This window comes from Lynx rufus, unplaced genomic scaffold (genome assembly GCF_022079265.1).
Source record: "Lynx rufus isolate CCGP_SWC_20201006 ecotype Redwood Valley unplaced genomic scaffold, mLynRuf1.p SCAF_3, whole genome shotgun sequence".
Classification (NCBI taxonomy): domain Eukaryota; kingdom Metazoa; phylum Chordata; class Mammalia; order Carnivora; family Felidae; genus Lynx; species Lynx rufus.
The window spans coordinates 15,974,790-15,992,542 of NW_025814845.1; the positions used below are offsets into that span (position 1 = coordinate 15,974,790).

Genomic DNA, 17,753 nt, shown 5'->3' on the forward strand with positions numbered 1-17,753 from the left:
GCACGTATGAATTAGCCCTATCCAGTCCACCTTACCGAGAAATCACAACAAGATAAGGACAGTCAGGATCCGCGAGTACCAGCTGCCAAGGCAGGAGAGGGCAACCCGAGCCAACATGTGCAAACCCGGTGAAGAGTTAAGCAGCCAGGGCATGCCTCGCTAGATAGGAGAAATGCATTCGCGGCCGGCCCGGCCAAATTATTTTCACTTTAGATGTGTATCGCCACACCACATGGACATCTTATTTAATCAAATCACGTGTGGCTCTCGATCCTCCCCCTCACCCTACGTGCCCTCGGCTGCCCAGAGGGAGCCCTAGCAGTCCTCTGCCGGAGTCATTGTTAGCTGCTCCGGTCCCCCGTGCAATGCAATTGGGCTACATCTCGCTGCAGTCCGCAGAAAGTTTCGCTTCTTTCCCAAGTTGCCCAAACTTTCCGAGAACATTCCATTGTGTTGAATGCAAACATGCCGCGGCCCTCCTTCCCCCCGCTAGTCACTGTAGGCTCCAGAGATTATGAGGAAACGGCTTGCTTTTCTCCCCCTGTATGAATTGTGGCCAGGAGAGACTGTGGAATTGATGTATTGCCGTCTATTTTTACACAAGCAGCGAGCAGCCCCACACACAGCCCTGCATAAACTCCTCTCTCCGGCTTCAGGCAGCTCTCCGTGGTACAGAGAGATTTAACCATTGGCTTCCCTGCCACCGACGCTAATGCAAAACCTTGCATCGTAAGGCGTATGTACATAGTTTTTTATTTGCTGACCAGATCTTTCAACCACATATAGCTGTTTTAAAGGGATCAGCTCCCTTGTTTTGTGGTGCTGTGGGGAAAGCAATCTAAAATAGCCTAGCAGGATTATTTAGGATTTTGTGAGTTCTCTGTCTGATGAACAGAGAGGGGAAAAAGAGAAAAAAAAAAAAATCCGGACTAGAGTCAAAACTGACTATATTTGAGCACATCCATTTTAATATTTTTATCTTCATCTTATTATAAATAGAAATGGCATTTTTCCAACCGGGCCACTAAACACCACTGGAAAGACTTCAGCTTCTGATTCATATCAATATCTTAGAGCATAAATATTGCATATGAGTAGAAACAGAGCCAAAGGCACATGGAAAGAGTTTCCAACTGCAACAGATATGGGTGACAGCAGCTAAGCTTTGATTTGCTCAAGGCATCTCAGAGCCACCTTAAAATAGCAAAGTTATTGGAGTTAAGATAAGATTGAGATTCCCTTCCAAAAGCTCCTGCCCGGGATACTTTCCTGCCTCCTCTCCTTGTCCAAGCCCTTCCCCCCCCCCCCCGTTACAGGAATAATTGCATCGGGAGGGAAGCTTCAGTCCTGGCTGCAGTGCCGAGCCCAGCCCCAGCTCACCTCGATGTCACTCCATACAGAGTCCTGGTTGCACATGTCCCACGCCATCCAGCTCCTGAATGACGCCAGTCAAGCTTTTTCAACTCCAATCCACAGTGACACAGAGCACACACTCATGCAGGCAACCAGCCCCTTACTGAGAGTGAACTGAAGGCACCTGTCTTACTACAGTCCCCAGTCACATGACAAAGCTATTAAAAAGTAGGCTGGGCTGTCACTCACCCAGCCTCCCTTCTCCTGTGCAGCTTGCTGCTCAAACTCGTGACGTCACTCAAAGGCAGCCTTCTGCCTCAGTGAAGTAACGCTTAAAAAAAAAAAAAAAAACGGAAAGAAGAAAGAAAGAAAGGAAACACTTGGACTTTTGGAGGCTTCAAGCATCATGCTGTGATTAAAGCCAGCTTTGAATGCCACAGACTCTAAACGGAGTCCTGGCCATATAATAACTAAAATCCCCTGCAATCTTTTTTTAATTTATTTTCCTTCCAAAACAAGCAAGTGGCAAAGCTCCCTGTTTCATCACAGAGTAACTATACTCTTAGCTAAAATGTGCACTCCCCAAGGATTCAAATACTAAGACCTCCAGTGGACTCCAGCTCGGTTTGGGACTAAAGCAAGAGCTTATCACATGATGCATTTTTATGAGACATTTTCTAATTGGGGGAAGTGTTTGAAAGCAGAGAATGGGGCAGGCATTTTTTTTTTTTTTGCTTGTTTAATCAACAAAATAGTCTGTATTTGTTAAGGTATAAACAAACTCCTCTACCCAGGAATCTGCTGTCCCCGTGGCGGTAGGGAACACCAGCTCCCAAAGTGTTACTGCAATTTGCTTTGCTCCTTATAAGGAGAACAACGAACAAAATACCACCCTTTCAGGTCCTTTCTAATTATTTCCATTTCTCTCATAGGCTCCCAGAAAACAAGTGTTAGTAAATACAGTTGCTGCCGCTGTGCTCAGATCAGCTGAGTTTCCCGGCTGCCTTTTTTTTCATACGTGTACCATTTCCACCCCAGCCGCCTTAGGGTGCCTTTTTGAATAAACACTGGATTCCAACCCAAGTGCCTGAGCTGTGCAGTTTGCATTTGAGACCAAGAATGTCCGTGGAGTAAGGGAAAAATACTGACACGCTATTAGCAGAAATATTCATTTCTTGAGCTTTTTAATTTTTTTTTTCCAGCCTCTACCCTGAGACAATGAAGGCTAATGCAGGTGCACTGTTTTATGATGACATACATATTGAATACATAACAAACTCAAGGCACTGGGGATCGCCGAGAAACACTTCCCATAACACTACAGTGGTCTGATTTAACCCTTCCAAGTTCCAGGGAAATGTACATGTGTATATAAATTTGTGAATACATATGTTTTTAATAAAATTTTCAACCCAATATACTTTAAAATCAGTTCAATTCTTTTACTTGATAATAACTTCTCTGGAAAAAAAAATCCCCCAGGTATCTAAAAATAATTTTAAAGCACTATTAATTTAATCTCCTGTTCCACTAAGGTTAATTTAATGGGTTCTCTCTTGTCCATCTCTTTCTAAAGAAAAAAAAATGGTGATTCTCCCTGACACATTTTAACTGTAAAGTTGCACCAATATTAAAGGTGAAAGGAAGACAAATCAAACAAACAAAAATCAAACTGTTTCTTCTTTCAGACCACACATGTTATAAGGTATTTTTCTACTCTGATACCTGCAACAAGTTGCCAGTAAATTCCTGAAAAATGTGATGAAATTGACAGTTTGTCATTACTGGACATAAAAAGATGGCCCAGAGCTTTGACATTTTAAGTTAGCTGAGTACATTTCACCGGCACATTTTCCCTCTTACAAATAGCGGAAAATTACTGTAGTTTTAATTTCCTAAATCAAGAAAGAACAGGAAAATACAACCTCGGGAAGGCTTTTATACATGCAATTAGTGGCATTACTCTGCACTCCCCACAAAGAAACACTAATTTTCTTCCCAATTATATTCTGATTTAATGTAAAACTGCAGTAAATTATTAAAATTCAGGGCAAAGGTCATTGGCTCTACCCTCAACACAGCCAACTGTGAAATAAGGGTGGTCAGTTGACCAATAAGAGTTGATGTTTATTAATTATTATCAGGTGATCCCCGTGGTGATTTTTTCTGATACTCTTAACTGTCTTTATCAAAGGTTAGGCATCCATCATGCATATCTTTATAAGCATATAAATGTATATACATATATTTTTTTAAATTCTGTTCACACATTTTAAAGAAGTTCTCTGCACTGGAACATTTTGTATGATTGTTTTTGATATTGTCACCTGTCCACATTGTGGTGTTGGGGTTTTCTTACTTGTTTTCTTACCACCCAATTCCACTTTTTCTTAATCCAATCAGCACACTCACTAAAACTACAGTGGTTTTATATACATTTTCTTCTCCCTTCACCATCACAATGAGGGGGAGTTAAGAGTCAAAACACTGACATGATTTATAAGCTACAGCATAGGGCACATTTCCCCTCAAGTTTCTATGACGGGACAATTCCAAACTTAAATTGATTCTTGGGACAAATTAGAGTAACTTTCACTATTATTATTATTTTTTTTAATCTCAAAGTCACAACTCTAACGAGAGGGATATTTGAGAGGTCTTATAATTTGGTTAATTAGCTCTGCAGATTTTAAAAATTCTCTTCTGTCCAGTTTTTCCTTTTCTCAGGAGAACATAAACTGTTAGTTCCTCACCAACTTAGCTCTTTTCTGGCTTCCCAGGCAGTTTCTATATTTAATTCTTTCTCTGTCTTGACTGTTTTTCTCTTCCTCTCTCCCTGCGGCCCTCCTCATACCTCTCCATCAGCTCTGCCTCTAAGGTTTCCAAATGTTTGTTTTCAATCAGCGAGGATCTATTGAAATCTGACTGTGTCCACAGCAACGTATTGTAAGGACTACCGAGAAGGCATAGGACATGGACACAAGGGAGCTGACAATTTTAGGGGGATGACAGCCCTTAAAAATGAAAAATAATTTGTTATGAAAAAAAAAAAACAATGCAACTTTGCCCAATACCAGGATTCCTCTTCTCCTCAAAACACACCCTTTTTAGGTACAAGGTCCTTCCACTAACCATTACAATTCACACCCAAATCAACCCCACTTTGTCCCAACAATAGAAAGAGGTATTTATTAACATCTGTTGAGAGCCCATAATGTTCCATATCTTCACAGAACCTAGATTCCACCCCAGTGGAATTTCTCCCCTCACTAGCTCTGTTAACGTTTCCCAAGACTCCAACATTAGTGAAGGCAAGAGATCTAGCCTCAGTTGATAACAAGAGAGAAAATAAACCTTCGAGATAATTCCATTCCGTAACAAAAATATGACACAAAGCATGTGACATTTCCCCACCACTGCCCCAAACTATAGGCTTTTCCCACCCTCTCTGCTTCAGACAATTATCACTTAAAAACTAAATAAACACAATCAAACTCAAACACCCAAGTAGACAGCAGCAAAGACAATTTGTTTTAACATCATTATTGCAAATAGGTGAGAACTCAGAAGTAAAGAGCTACTAGTATAAAATATCTTTGTCCCATTGTTTTTTTATAAACTTAAATAGAGATGTAAGGACAAATTAAAGGCTGAAACTTAAAAAGAAACCTGGAAAAGAAAATATATATAGCAGGGCTGACATGAGCTTGACATTAAGATCAGCATTTTATATAGCATATTTCAATCAATTTTGGTCCTCAAAGCTACTCAATAAAGATTATCTTGTACTCATTTTATAACTGAGAAAAAGTATAAAAAGAAAAAAAGCAAGGGTTTAGAGAGCAGCTGAAAATGGCATATAGATCTCTGAAAACCCTTCTAGAAAGGACTGAAGTTTCATACATAAGAATAATATTCATTCCCAAGTCAAAAGCACCAGCAAAGACCCCGGAGGTAACTTTATATCCGAGAGAGTGTCTACATAGCTGGAAACTAACATTCCTGGGAATGCTGCCTGCCTAGAGCATTCTTCCAGAAAAGGAAAGGGATCTGCCCAGAATTGCTAATGTTTTTAAAGTTAATCATTGCTAACAGGCATTCAATTGCTTGCTTTTAATTCCTAGAGGGGCTGATTGATTCTGATACCCCATGTCAGTTTCTGAGCACATGCTCTGAGCCTCTGGGACATGTTTGAAGCTGGGGCCATGCAGGGCACCAAAGTTGGTGGCAGAGCAGGGTATATCAAACACCTCTAGCCCACAAACATTCTCAAATCAAATCTTACTTTGTTCTGCCATGATGATGTCAGTGTGAACAAAGCACCTTGGGGGAAACAAACAGAAGAAAAGTCACTGCACGGCTTTAATGCTTCCTTGAATTCATTTGTTTATTTTTTAAAATAAACTGAACGCAATAGACAACCTTGGCAACACAACTTTTATCCCCAATAAAACCTTCTGCAGAACAGTTTTGTGCAACTGAGTCAGCCTGTATTTTAACACAGACCTCAGAATCTGCTCCTGCCGTTTTTCACATTAAAGCCAAAAAAAAAAAAAAAAAAAAAAAAAAGTGAAAATTTGGGCTGCAGTCAGTCAGTTGGACTAAGCTAAACATAAAGTAAAAAGTATGCTTATTAGGTGTGAAGATAAGAAATAATAAAAGGATGGTTAAAATCTGCTTTTGTCTGATATTTAATTCTGCCGTATTTGTGCATCTACAGACATTTTCATTTACCTTAATTATTTCAAGTTAATGCATCTATAATGCAGGGAGTTATTGGTTATATAAATAAGAAATGCTCCATAGGATTATTTAGCAATATTTTTTTTTACTGAAATTGAAAATAAAGCACATTGTATTTTATTAAATTTGGCACTATTGAAAAATATAAAGAGCCACTAAACCTCAGTAATGTAATAGTTCACTGAAGAAGATATTTTTATTCCCTAAGGAACTTAGCGAAGGGCCTGAGAAAACTGAGGTACACAAATCACTAAATTGAAAAAAAAAAAAAACTGTTAGTCGAATAGTTCTGCCTGGTACTTTTTTCTAGAGCTTGGGTCCTAATGAGCTTAACTTTTCTTGACTTTAGTAAAGTAAATTGTATTTTTCAATTAGTCTCAAAATGGAAGCATGAAATAGGTGAAGAGTTTTCTTTCTTTCTTTTTTTCTTTCTTTCTTTCTTTCTTTCTTTCTTTCTTTCTTTCTTTCTTTCTTTCCTTCTTTCTTTCCTTCTTTCTTTCCTTCTTTCTCTTTCCTCCCTCCCTCCTTTATTTTTCTTCCTTCCTTCCTTCCTTTCTTTCTTTCTCTCTCTCTCTCTTTCTTTAACTCCCATCAGACAAGTCTCAGAAAGGTTTGGTGATTTTGCTTTTGTTTCTGTTGTAGATTTTTCCAGTGCTTTGATATTTGAATTTAATTCCAGCAGAGCTAATATCTATCCTGAAAATGTGGGGAGGCAGAAAGGGAATAAATTCCTATCTTAAGAAGCAATTAGCTTCAGGTCTAAGCTGAATTTTATGATGACTTAAATAAAATCTTACCTTATATTTGCTAGCCCCAACAGACACAGGATTTTTGAGAAAACTTTCTTAACCAAGAAGAACACTTCACTAAGATTGACCTCTGCATTTAGCAGCTCACTCAAAAATAGATGTCAAATACTACTGGTAGGATTACAAATGGGTACAAGTGTTTCTAGAGGACAAGTAGGCAATACATATCAAAAGTGTTAAAAATAGGCATCCCCATAAACCCAGAAATTCTACTTCTGGAAATTCATCTTAAGGAATTCATCTTAAGGGCACAACAAGGGGATGTGTGCAAAGATTTTTGGTGTGAGGAGACCCAATACTATATTATTTGTATATAAATATATACAAATAAAATACTTGACAACTTGAAAGCCAGGTAAATGAGCGACAGTAATAGTCTAGTTAAATAAATTATAAAGCATTTTATATGTGTGTGTGTGTGTCTGTGTATATACACATATATATTCATATATATATTCATATGTTTATATATTCATTATATATGTATATTCAACGCTAACATTAAAATCTATTGCAAAATACATTTAATGGCAAATAAGAAAATGTTCAAAATACACTAAGGTTTAAAATTACATTTGAAAAAACTATAGTCAAAACAAATTTATATGCCAATGTATCTACTCAAAGAAAAGAAGAAAGAGGACTGGGAGAACATATGGCAAGGTGTTAATAGTGGCTGATGATATTATGAGTCCTTTTTAATTTTCTTTCCGTGTGTGTATGTTTTTCTGTAATTTTTAAATTTTCTGTGATGAACATGTATAACTTTTGTATTCAAAATAGAAAGTATTCCTTTTTCAAGGAAATCGAGAGGTTCAGGCGTATAGCTGTGCCCTCTTAACGTACAGGGAATGTAGCAAACAGAAATGGCCCCTGGCATCCAACGGAAGTCTCAAATATTCATCACATGTTTACAAGGAAGCCATTTCTGTCTATCGTACCGAGTGTAGCCCACACTCCACTCAGAAGAAAGCCTCCTGAGTAACTGGGAGCAGTTACTCCTCAGCATTCTGAGAAACCCTCTGAGCCCTGAGCTATAGGTTGAGGAAAGCTATCAAGTCTTAGTAGCTTGCCTCAGAGGTGGGCCCAAACCCCTGGCCCCAAGATCCCCCTGGCATTTTCACTTTGTTTCTCGATTTGAAATTTCATCAGTTCAGTTTAACAAACTCTCCGTTCAAAACTGTAATTATCCTTGGTAGGGCAAAGGAGATTTCAGTTATTTATACAAAAGCATCTATTTGTTAGCCATATTTTTCCTTCCTTTCTAGCATCTAACAGAGTTCAGAAGCACATACCAAGAAAAAGACTAGTAAATGTCTTCAGAATGGTGTGACTATAAACTATTAAGAAGATTTCTCAGGAAGAGATTTTAGCACCTGGGAACAGGAAGGGGCCGTCCTGGCAGGTTTGGGAAGAGTTGACGTAGACGTGACTTCTTCCCAAGACAACTGAAGTGGACAGGATGAGGAAAATGCCGTTCAGGTTTCAAACCAGTGGCTTGCAAGTGAACTTCTGGGACGCCATCTGTTCCCAAATGTGTAGCCACTGTGCAGGCTCTCATGTGGTGCAGCGCTTTTCTTGGGCAGGAAGCTCCTTCTGGACCCTCCAAGTATCCCGGAGGAGAGGTTGACCCATTCTCTTTCCCCAGGAAGGCTCACTATCCTCACAGGAATGAAGGCTCTTACTATTAGCCCCTTGGAGTTGGTGTTCTCACAGTTTCATGGGCCTTTCCTGCAAATCACTCTTCCCACACTTGGGTGATCATTATTTTGACTATTAAGAATTTTCGTGGGAAAAGGGGTAATGAGGCTGGAACCAAGGCCAAGTTCATGAGATTTGTAGTCACGGGAATAAAAGGCACAGCAAAAGGAATATAGTCGATGGTATTATAGCAGCCTTGGATGGTGACAGATGGTAGCTATGCTTGTGATGAGCATAGCATAATATTTGAATTTGTCGAATCATTGTGTTGCACACGTGAAACTAACGTAACACTGTATGTCAACTATACTCAAATTAAAATATATATATATATATATATATATATATATATATATATATATATATTTTAAAAAGGGATTACATTTGGCTCAAGTCTATCCGAGAAGTAGAGGTAGAGGAACTTTGTGGATCTTGATTCAGTCCAAGATGGAAGGAAAGGGATGATGGAAGAACATGGGTCCTCACTCAGCTGTGTCACTAGCCCACAGTTCAGCTTTGGGCAGTTCACTTAATGTCTCTGAGCCTCGGTCAAAGGAGATGGCCAGATTCAAACACATCTCAGATCCCTGCCACCTCTCAAACGCAAGGATATGCCTGCCTTGACAGAGGCAGAGACAGGCAACTTGGAAAGACCTCTTCGCACAGAGTAAATCCAAATGTTTCACTGCACAAAGGCAAGAATTCAGAAAGCGTGTGCAAAGAAGAGTAGGAAGCTGGTTTTCAACTTTGTTGAAAGAGCACAGCTTCATCGCTTCCCTTGCAATATAGGTATTTAACTTCCTAACCATTCTAGAAAAGGAATATACTACTTTCACACATACTGACTATGCGAAATCTGGCTTCTACAGACCTGAGTTTCTTACAAAGCCCAGCAGTTGCCCCAGAGAAACAGCAAGTTTTCATCTTGTTTGTCATTAATGCTATTAAGTGGCATAAGTCGTATGTGAGACCAAGTTCCTACTCGCACAATAAAAATGAAAACCACACACCTCGCGTGATAGTGACTATTGACTATGTCTGCATAGAGATGCCGTTTGACATACTAACATGCAATTTGGTTTTACAACAGGGATTAAAAGACATTACCAGGAGAGAGAGGATTTGGACAAGAGGAAGGATCCCGAACTTAGGGTTTTGTAAAGAGGAATAAGGTCTACAGCATCTAGGGAAATAAAAACTTAGAGTAACCCTCTTGCCTCCTAATCCTGGAATGCTCCCCCACCACTGCACTCCCCCTTGCCCAGCTTAAATGAAGGATTCATTATATTTGGTCAAAGGAGACCTTACCCCTTTTTAATTTGAGGGAAATTACCTGAGATATTACAGCAGGGTATGGAAAGAGAAGAGGCCGTGCGCCTAAAATGTTTTATTATGGCATTATTAGCAAATGTACTAAACCAGGCTGTATCACAGGTTGGTTGATGTATCCTTGGGAGTTAATAATGTCTCCCAGTCAGCTGTTTTCTTTGTACGTACAACCCAGTTTAACAGGAGGAGGAAGATCTATGCTTCAGAGTCATCTGATGCCACCCAGCCAGAGATCCTCCTTTAGGGCTGAGTGAGCATCCACAGGCACACTAAATTCCCTAATAGGAAATTTGGAGAGAGAGCCCTAGTGACAATGGAGTAAGCAAAGTAAGACCAGGTAAATGATAAACCTCGGTGAGGACAAAGCCTGGATAAACCGCCAGCTATTTTCATACAATGCTGGATGTCCAAAGAGTATTCACTAGCACGACATACTTAACGGTCCCATTTTCCTGCACCAAGAGCGAAGAAACAATAAGAAAGCTAACATAAGAAAGCTTCATTTGCGTGCCTATGGATTAATCTCCAAAAGGCAGTTTGCAAGAGTTTGCCTTTTAAACAAGCCAAAAGCTTCCTTGCGCTTTAAGGAGACTGGGTTGTCCTTTGCCCCGAGCAGATGATCAGAAAGGATTCTTTTGCTACCTCTTTTCAAAGCAAAAATCTCTGACAGCTCCTAAGGTGTTAACTTCCCACTATCTATCTTAGTGGACCCACTTCCACGTAGGGCACCTAAAAATAGGCCACGTCTAACCTTTTGCACAGCTATACAAAGCTACTAAGTGGGAACTACAACTTGGTGCTCTCCTGTGGGTATTTTCAGACGGTGCTCTTTGTCCTCTCTATTATATTACCTGAGGTTGACTATCGCATAAAAACGCAGGACGAGAGTGGGTTGCTGGGATGTACCTTGCATCACCACCGCTAAGGTGACCGCTCTGTCATTGTGTTTTAGGTTTATTATTTAGATTTATTTATTACTTTCCCTTTGTCTGTTGATGTATTTAGATTGTATTGTTCCTGTGTTTTAGATTGAACCAAATGGAACGAGGGATGATAATGTTCTGGGGGGGAAAAGCCATTGAAATGATATTAATGTTCCATAAACTTCTTAATTCCACTTACAATATTAAGGTTGTTGGGACTCTTACGCTTCAAGAGTATAGTCAAGCACATCGATGAAAAAGAATGAACTTCTGTGACACATCAAAATGTACATAAATCCCAGAAACATCATGTGAAGCAAAAGGGGTTGGACACACCAAAAAAGCGCATACCTTATTCTATTCTTTATAGAAATAAGTACAGAAAGAGATAAGCCTAATTTACGCACTTGGAAGCCTGGATAGAGGTCGCCTTTGGCAGTGGTGGGGAGCTGGGGACGTGGGCTGTGGGGAGGGGCTCCAGAAAGCTGGCCGTGGTTTATTTCTTGCTGTCAGTGCTGTTTATGTGGGTATGTTCAGTTAGCGAACATTTGTAGAGCTGAACACCTACGACGTACGCACTTTTCAGTATTCACATTATGCTTCAATAAAAAAGTCTAAAATGCATAGAGGAGAAAGAGAAAAGAATCTTCCTATAATATTACAACGTTTCAAAGATTACTACACTTCTGTTAAAAAAAATTCTGCATGTTTAACTTATCTTCTCAAAAGAACCATTAACCACGCAGACAAACCACTGGGGAGTACGTGTGGAGCAACCTGATGTCTGAGTGTGTTTGTTTGCCCGTGGACAAAGCCCCTTCAACTTCCTAGGTATATTTTCTATCAAAAGATAGGATAGGATTAGGTGTTCTCTGAATAGATTTCTTTTCTTTTTTTAGTTTTTTTTTTTTTTTTTTTTTTTTTAGTTTATTTATTTTAGAGAGAGTGCACACACAAGCAGGGGAGGGACAGAGAGAAACAAAGAGGGAGACACAAAATCTGAAGCAGGATCCAGGCTCTGAGCTGCCAGTGCCAAGCCCAACAATGGGGCTCGAACTCACTAGCCGTGAGATCATGACCTGAGCCGAAGTCAGACGCTAAACTGACCGAGCCACCCAGGTGCCCCTCTGAACGTACTTCTTAAATAAATTGAGTGAAGGAAACTTCCAACTCTAAATCTGTAGTATTTTGCCGATGGTTCAAACTTCATTATTGAATGTTGTCACTGATTTGGTTTGGAAACGTGATCCCATTCTCTGAGAACATGACCTTGGGGGTCAGTCAGTGCAGATCTGTCACTTAGAATCTATCTATCTGGGTGACCCCAAGTGAGGTACCTAAACTATCTGACCTCACATTCTAAACAATGAAAATGGAAGCGTAAATGCCCATTTTTGATGGTTGCTGTTAGGGTTGAATGAGGTGTATATGAGCCCAGTGCTTGACATATAAAGTACTCAATGATGATACTTTATATTCACATACAAATACTTCACACTCAATTTAACATCAAACAACATTATAGTAGATGCGTAAGTTTGCACTTTGCCTGGCTTCCTCATCTAAAAAAAAAAAAAAAATCTAGAAACAAAGCAGAGCACTTTCTTTTGAAGTCTTAACATTAAGCCGACTTTCTATGAGAGCACACACAGAATCATCGTCTAAGCTGCAGGGACGCCACGTGTCTGTTGGTTTCTCTGTTTACCTGAAGAAAAGTAAAACCAGCCTCATACTGGTCCTGACCTGGCTCTACCTCCAAAGAGACTGGAAGCACCAAGTGCCGAAAACAGTTTTTGTTTCCATTGTGCTGGCCACAAAAGTCACTTAAGCCAAAAGTCTGCAAAGACTTTCTCTGTTAAGAAACGAGACATCCCATACCTTGCGTGGAAACTGACAAGATACCATGCGCTTGCAAATGTAAGAAGAACCACAAAGTATCAAACCGTGTTTTAAAATGATGGTGCCCGTGGGGGAAGCATGAAAAACAAAGCCACAGGAGCAAAACACTTTTCAATATCAAGTCAATTTTGCCACCAGTGGCCTATCAACTGAATCATCCAAGAGTCCATACTCTTCCCAAAAACTTGTGATCATACAATCACTTTTTAGATGGCTAAAACGACATAAAGGCTATGTTATACTTGTCTTAGATATTTAAGGTTGTTTTTTTTTTCTTGTAAGTCATTTTTCTGTGTAATGAAATGCTGAAAAGCTGGCATATATGTTAAAAACTGTACTGTCCAATACAGCAGCCACCGCCCACATATGGCTGCTGAGCACTTGAAATAGGTCTAGTCAAAATGAAGATGTGCTGTAAATGTAAATATACATGGTATTTCAAAACGTTAGCGTGAAAAATCAAATGGAAACGATCTCATTAATAATTTATATTGGCTACATGTTAACATGATACGGCGGATGTATTGGGGAAAACGAGAGATTTTCTTAAAATTAAATTTACGTTTTCTCAACGCGGCACCTAGAAAATTCAAAGTCACGTATGTGGTGTGCGGAACCTTCCTATTTGACAGTCCCCGTCTCCCGTTTTGCGCTCCCCCCTCAAGCAAGTGATATGGTACATGCAAGTTAAATTAGTGAATTCCGGCATCGGGGAATTGCAGAATGAATACGGGGTAGGAGAGGAGGGCCACAGCAATGCACTCCCCTAGGGGGCACCACTCGCATCCCAGGCTGTGAAGAGTGACCACTGGAGCTTTACAGTATTCTGTGTGCACGGCTCTGTATTATATGCTGTATAATCCATCGTCCCTACATAATCAGGAATCCCTTCCAGAACATCCCTGAGGCAACCGCATACATCTTCAACACTTTACACACTTTGCCAAAACATATACAAAATAATGAGATGCAAATGTATAAAGTGAGGTCTACCCCAGTACTCCAGACTGGGAGGATGGAAAATAGAGCTGATCATATTATACAATTCTAATAGGATACAGAAGATAGCCAGAGCAATTCAAAGTATGCAGTCCCCGATATACACTGGGATGCGGCGTTCTCAAGAAGACGGTTTTCTTCCTGGAGACTAGAGGCATTTTTCAGAGGGTAGCATCCACGTTAATTACAAAATGCACCCGCCTCTCTCTTCCAAGGGAGAAAAGCCTGTTGTTGCATCTGTAATGTAGCTTTAGTTTCTGATGCCAAAAATGATTCAGTAAACACAGTTATGTTATGGTATACTATTTCTTATTCAGCACTCAAATTAATCTCAAGGCAGCGCTGGCATTAATTCAATTTGACGCCTGTACTTAGGATTTCACATAGGTGCCTTCATCCAATTCTTCTTTGCAACTAATAAAATCTTAATTCATGGTAATATATTTATTTCTAGTTCAGTTCATGTTAAGGAGTGCAGTGCTTTACAGAAAACTAATTAATATCAATCATATATTATAACACTTTTAATGGTTCAGAGGAAAACCCTACACTGGGGGAAAGATTAGATGAACCGAGGGGTCTGAGCCCATCCTATTTACTCTATTTTTAGGATTTGAGGAAAAGATACCAAGCATCATTTCAAATATTAATTTAAGTGAAGGTGTGCATCATGGGAAAGCCGGGAATTAAGAACTCGGGTTCTGATCCCTAATAGGACATTGATTTGATGTGGCCCAAGAATGTAATTCACACTCTCAGAGACTCCGTTTTCCACCTATTTTGTGTAATAGCCATATAATTTGCAAGTTGGTAAAGATATTCAAATTGAGATGCATGGCACTATTAAAATAATGAACAACTTCACTAATAGAGAGCCTTCTGCAATTGTTGTTAACAATTCTATTTTTATGTAATGTTTGAGTAATGTTGATAGCATCATATTTTCTGGGATTGGACATATAGTCAGCGGGATAGTGCAAGCGTGAGTCCTCACTGTGACATAAACGGGGCCCCCCGGAGTTGTGCAGTGCAGTGGCCCTCACATTTCCTTAGAGAACAACATTTAAAAGGCCTAATTCCTCCCCCCCGCCCCCCGCCAGGCACAAAAAGCTGGAACGGTGACTATCCAACTTTTTGAAAAAAAAAAAAATTAAATAATAATAATGCAATAGGTCCCTTGAAATGCATGGTCATAATATTTAGTCTTCCCAAATTAGGCAGTAAGCATTTCATTCATTCAACAATTTCTCCATATTGACATTCTACCATCAAGGGAAAAAAAAAAGCACATACTATTCTGTTTTCTCTCTCTCTCTCTCTCTCTCTCTCTCTCTCTCTTTTTGCCTCTTTAGAAATCTACACATAAAACCTCCAAATCTGATCCCCATATAATTTTTAAAATCCTGATCATTAGAAATAAAACAAAAGCCCGAACACCGGCAGCATACTGGCTTCTGGTGCGATACTCACTGTCAAAACTGAATCCATAGATGACAACCCCAAGACGTATGTCATTCATTTCACTGCAGTGCAAATACTTGTATTGCAAGCTGAGGGAACACTCACGACAGGGGCCTCCGCAGGCTACTTTTAATTCACAAGGGCACGGTGACGTGGGAGGGCACCTCAGAGTCACTGTTCAATGAACTCCACAATAGGGCACAAATCTGAAACCCAATCTTAGGCAGATATGGACGTAAGAGCAAACATATACAGTATCATGTGCTTTCCAACAGCCCTGTGTCTCGAGGGAGCTCTCTGACATCAGCAGTTGAGACAGGTGGTTCCCTTTCCAACTGTGGAAAATAAAACCCTAGTGCAGAGGCACTAAGTAAATATAGCTGTACTGTAATCTTTCCTTGGGGCGCTCTCCCTGTGATTTCTGTCCTGTGATGATACTTTATCCAATGAACCCATCCAGGACATTCTTCGATACTAATAACGGACCGCACATTTGCGAACTGGCTGAAGCTGGCATTGAAGCTACTGAGCGAGGATTCTGTTTGCTGCCCCCGTTGGTCCGACGGAGGTTTTCCTCCTCTCATTTATTCAAAATAGATTGTCAAGTGGCTGCCCAACCCCTCTGCGGGGATATGTCACCCTTTGTCCCCTGGTACTAACACGACCCAACAAAATGACAGACAAAAGTCAGATGGTCTTAAAATCACATGCAGAGAGCAGGTCAATACCAACCGTATCCAGTTTGGGTCTGAGAACTAAAATCAGCTGAGACGTACTAAGCCCTCTGTGGCCACAGCTATTTGCTTTTGCATTTAGGAATTACTAGCAGAAGGGCACCCTGTAACGTGTGTGTAAAATTACTTAATTCAACTTCTATTTCCCTTTCTGAACGTAGATACTTTTACACTCTGACAGCCGCTGGCTCTTAAAGCATTCTCCTTTTTGTTGTATCTCCTTGGAAACACAAATCTTGTTCCCTGGCGGCAGCAGCCCTCAGTGCCGTACCACATGCCCAAACTCGTTCTCCCTCACAGCTTTAATTCACAGTAAGTGGCACGAAAGGAGGTCAACCCTTCTCAAAAAACACTCGGAGTTCTTTTCGACTTCAGAATCTATTTTGAAAAAGCCACACTCCCTGCTACGTAAAGAGCGGCTTCCCATTTTGAAATTCTGGCTATAACTGCTGACGACTTATGGAATGGTCCGCAAAGGGGCAAACACAGGCCGACGGTCACAGTTTCAACCCTTGATCACAATTCTCTTAGAGAATTCAGGAAACTGTGAGACACGCAAGTCGGCCGCTGCCATCCCCTCCTTACCCCCAAATAACCCTTTTGCCTGGAAACTGCTCAACGGCACACATACATGTTATAGCTTTCTTTTCCCGAGGTGTTCATTGCATGCTTAACTCAATAATGCCATCTTAATCCCTAAAGTTTCCATGGTAACCTACCACTGTAATAAACAAGTCTGAAGAATGAGAAACCAAGCAAGGTACTCCCGTTTCCCCCGTCCTCCTTCAACTTTAAAGAATAGGGTCTTCTCTAATGCTCTAAGCATCATGGGTCATAGCTACTTGAGCTGGAGTAAAAATAATAGCAATAAAGCAATGATATCCAACATTCGGTGAATATGTGCCAGCCACTGTGCCGAGTAGTTAGGTAGAATATCTCCTTGACTTCTTACGCCACCACTAGGAGCAAGTACTCCTATTACGCCGACTCTAGGGTAAGTCTGCGGAAGCCTAGAGAGATTAGGTGACTCTTCCCAAGACAAAAAGCTGGTTTGTGGGCGACATGAGACCTGAAGTTAGTCTCGTCTGATTTCCAAAGTTTTTGTTTGTGCCCAATAATCACATGACTTCAACATCTAGGAGTCTCCCTACAAATCAGAAGGGGAACCACAGCCTCCGATTCCAATGGAAAGTAAAAACACCACACACATGTCGCCAAAACAACCAGGGCAACTAAGGAAATCATGACTCAAACAGGAACGGCCAATACATGGCTGCTCTGGTCAAAAGAGGCTGTACTACAGGGGTCTTTGAATGTGACCTGTCATATCATTTAAGAGAATGCACCTTTCTTTAGGAGCGCCTGGGTGGCACAGTTGGTTGGTTAAGCATCTGACTTCAGCTCAGGTCACGATTGCTCAGTTGGCGGGTTGGAGCCCCATATCGGGTTCTGTGCTGACAGCTCGGAGCCTGGAGCCTGCTTCAGATTCTGTGTCTCCCTCTCTCTGCCCCTCTCCCGCTCATGCTCTGTCGCTTTCTCTCTCTCAAAAGATGAACAAACATTAGTAATTTTTTAAAATAAAAGAATCCACCTTTCTTTGTAGACCAATCTCTAAAGGTAAAAAAAGTTAAAATTGGGGTGTCTGATTCAGATCACCTACGAGCACTCTCAGAGGAAAAGAAGCCTTTACATAATGCCACATCTCCCCCTAAATGAAATTGAGATTCCTTTTGAAGATGGCAATTGCAAACAAAGGCCAGATTACAACATATCTGAAGACCACACGGCAAAACGTATTACAA

The 17,753-nt window shown here is 40.4% G+C and overlaps 1 protein-coding gene across 3 annotated transcripts in view; it reads right to left on the reverse strand.

Annotated features, from left to right (window-relative positions):
* PPARGC1A (PPARG coactivator 1 alpha) overlaps positions 1-17,753 on the reverse strand; it is a 179,515-nt gene that overhangs the window by 97,969 nt on the left and 63,793 nt on the right. For 2 of the 3 annotated variants that reach the window (XM_047090904.1, XM_047090902.1), the window contains exon 1: positions 1,381-1,495. The exons of the other annotated variant lie outside the window; for it this stretch is intronic. In XM_047090904.1, the coding sequence (XP_046946860.1) occupies positions 1,381-1,428 (48 nt within the window). In that variant the 5' untranslated portion in view covers positions 1,429-1,495. Of the gene's footprint in view, positions 1-1,380; positions 1,496-17,753 lie in introns of those variants that run through there. 3 annotated transcript variants of the gene reach the window in all.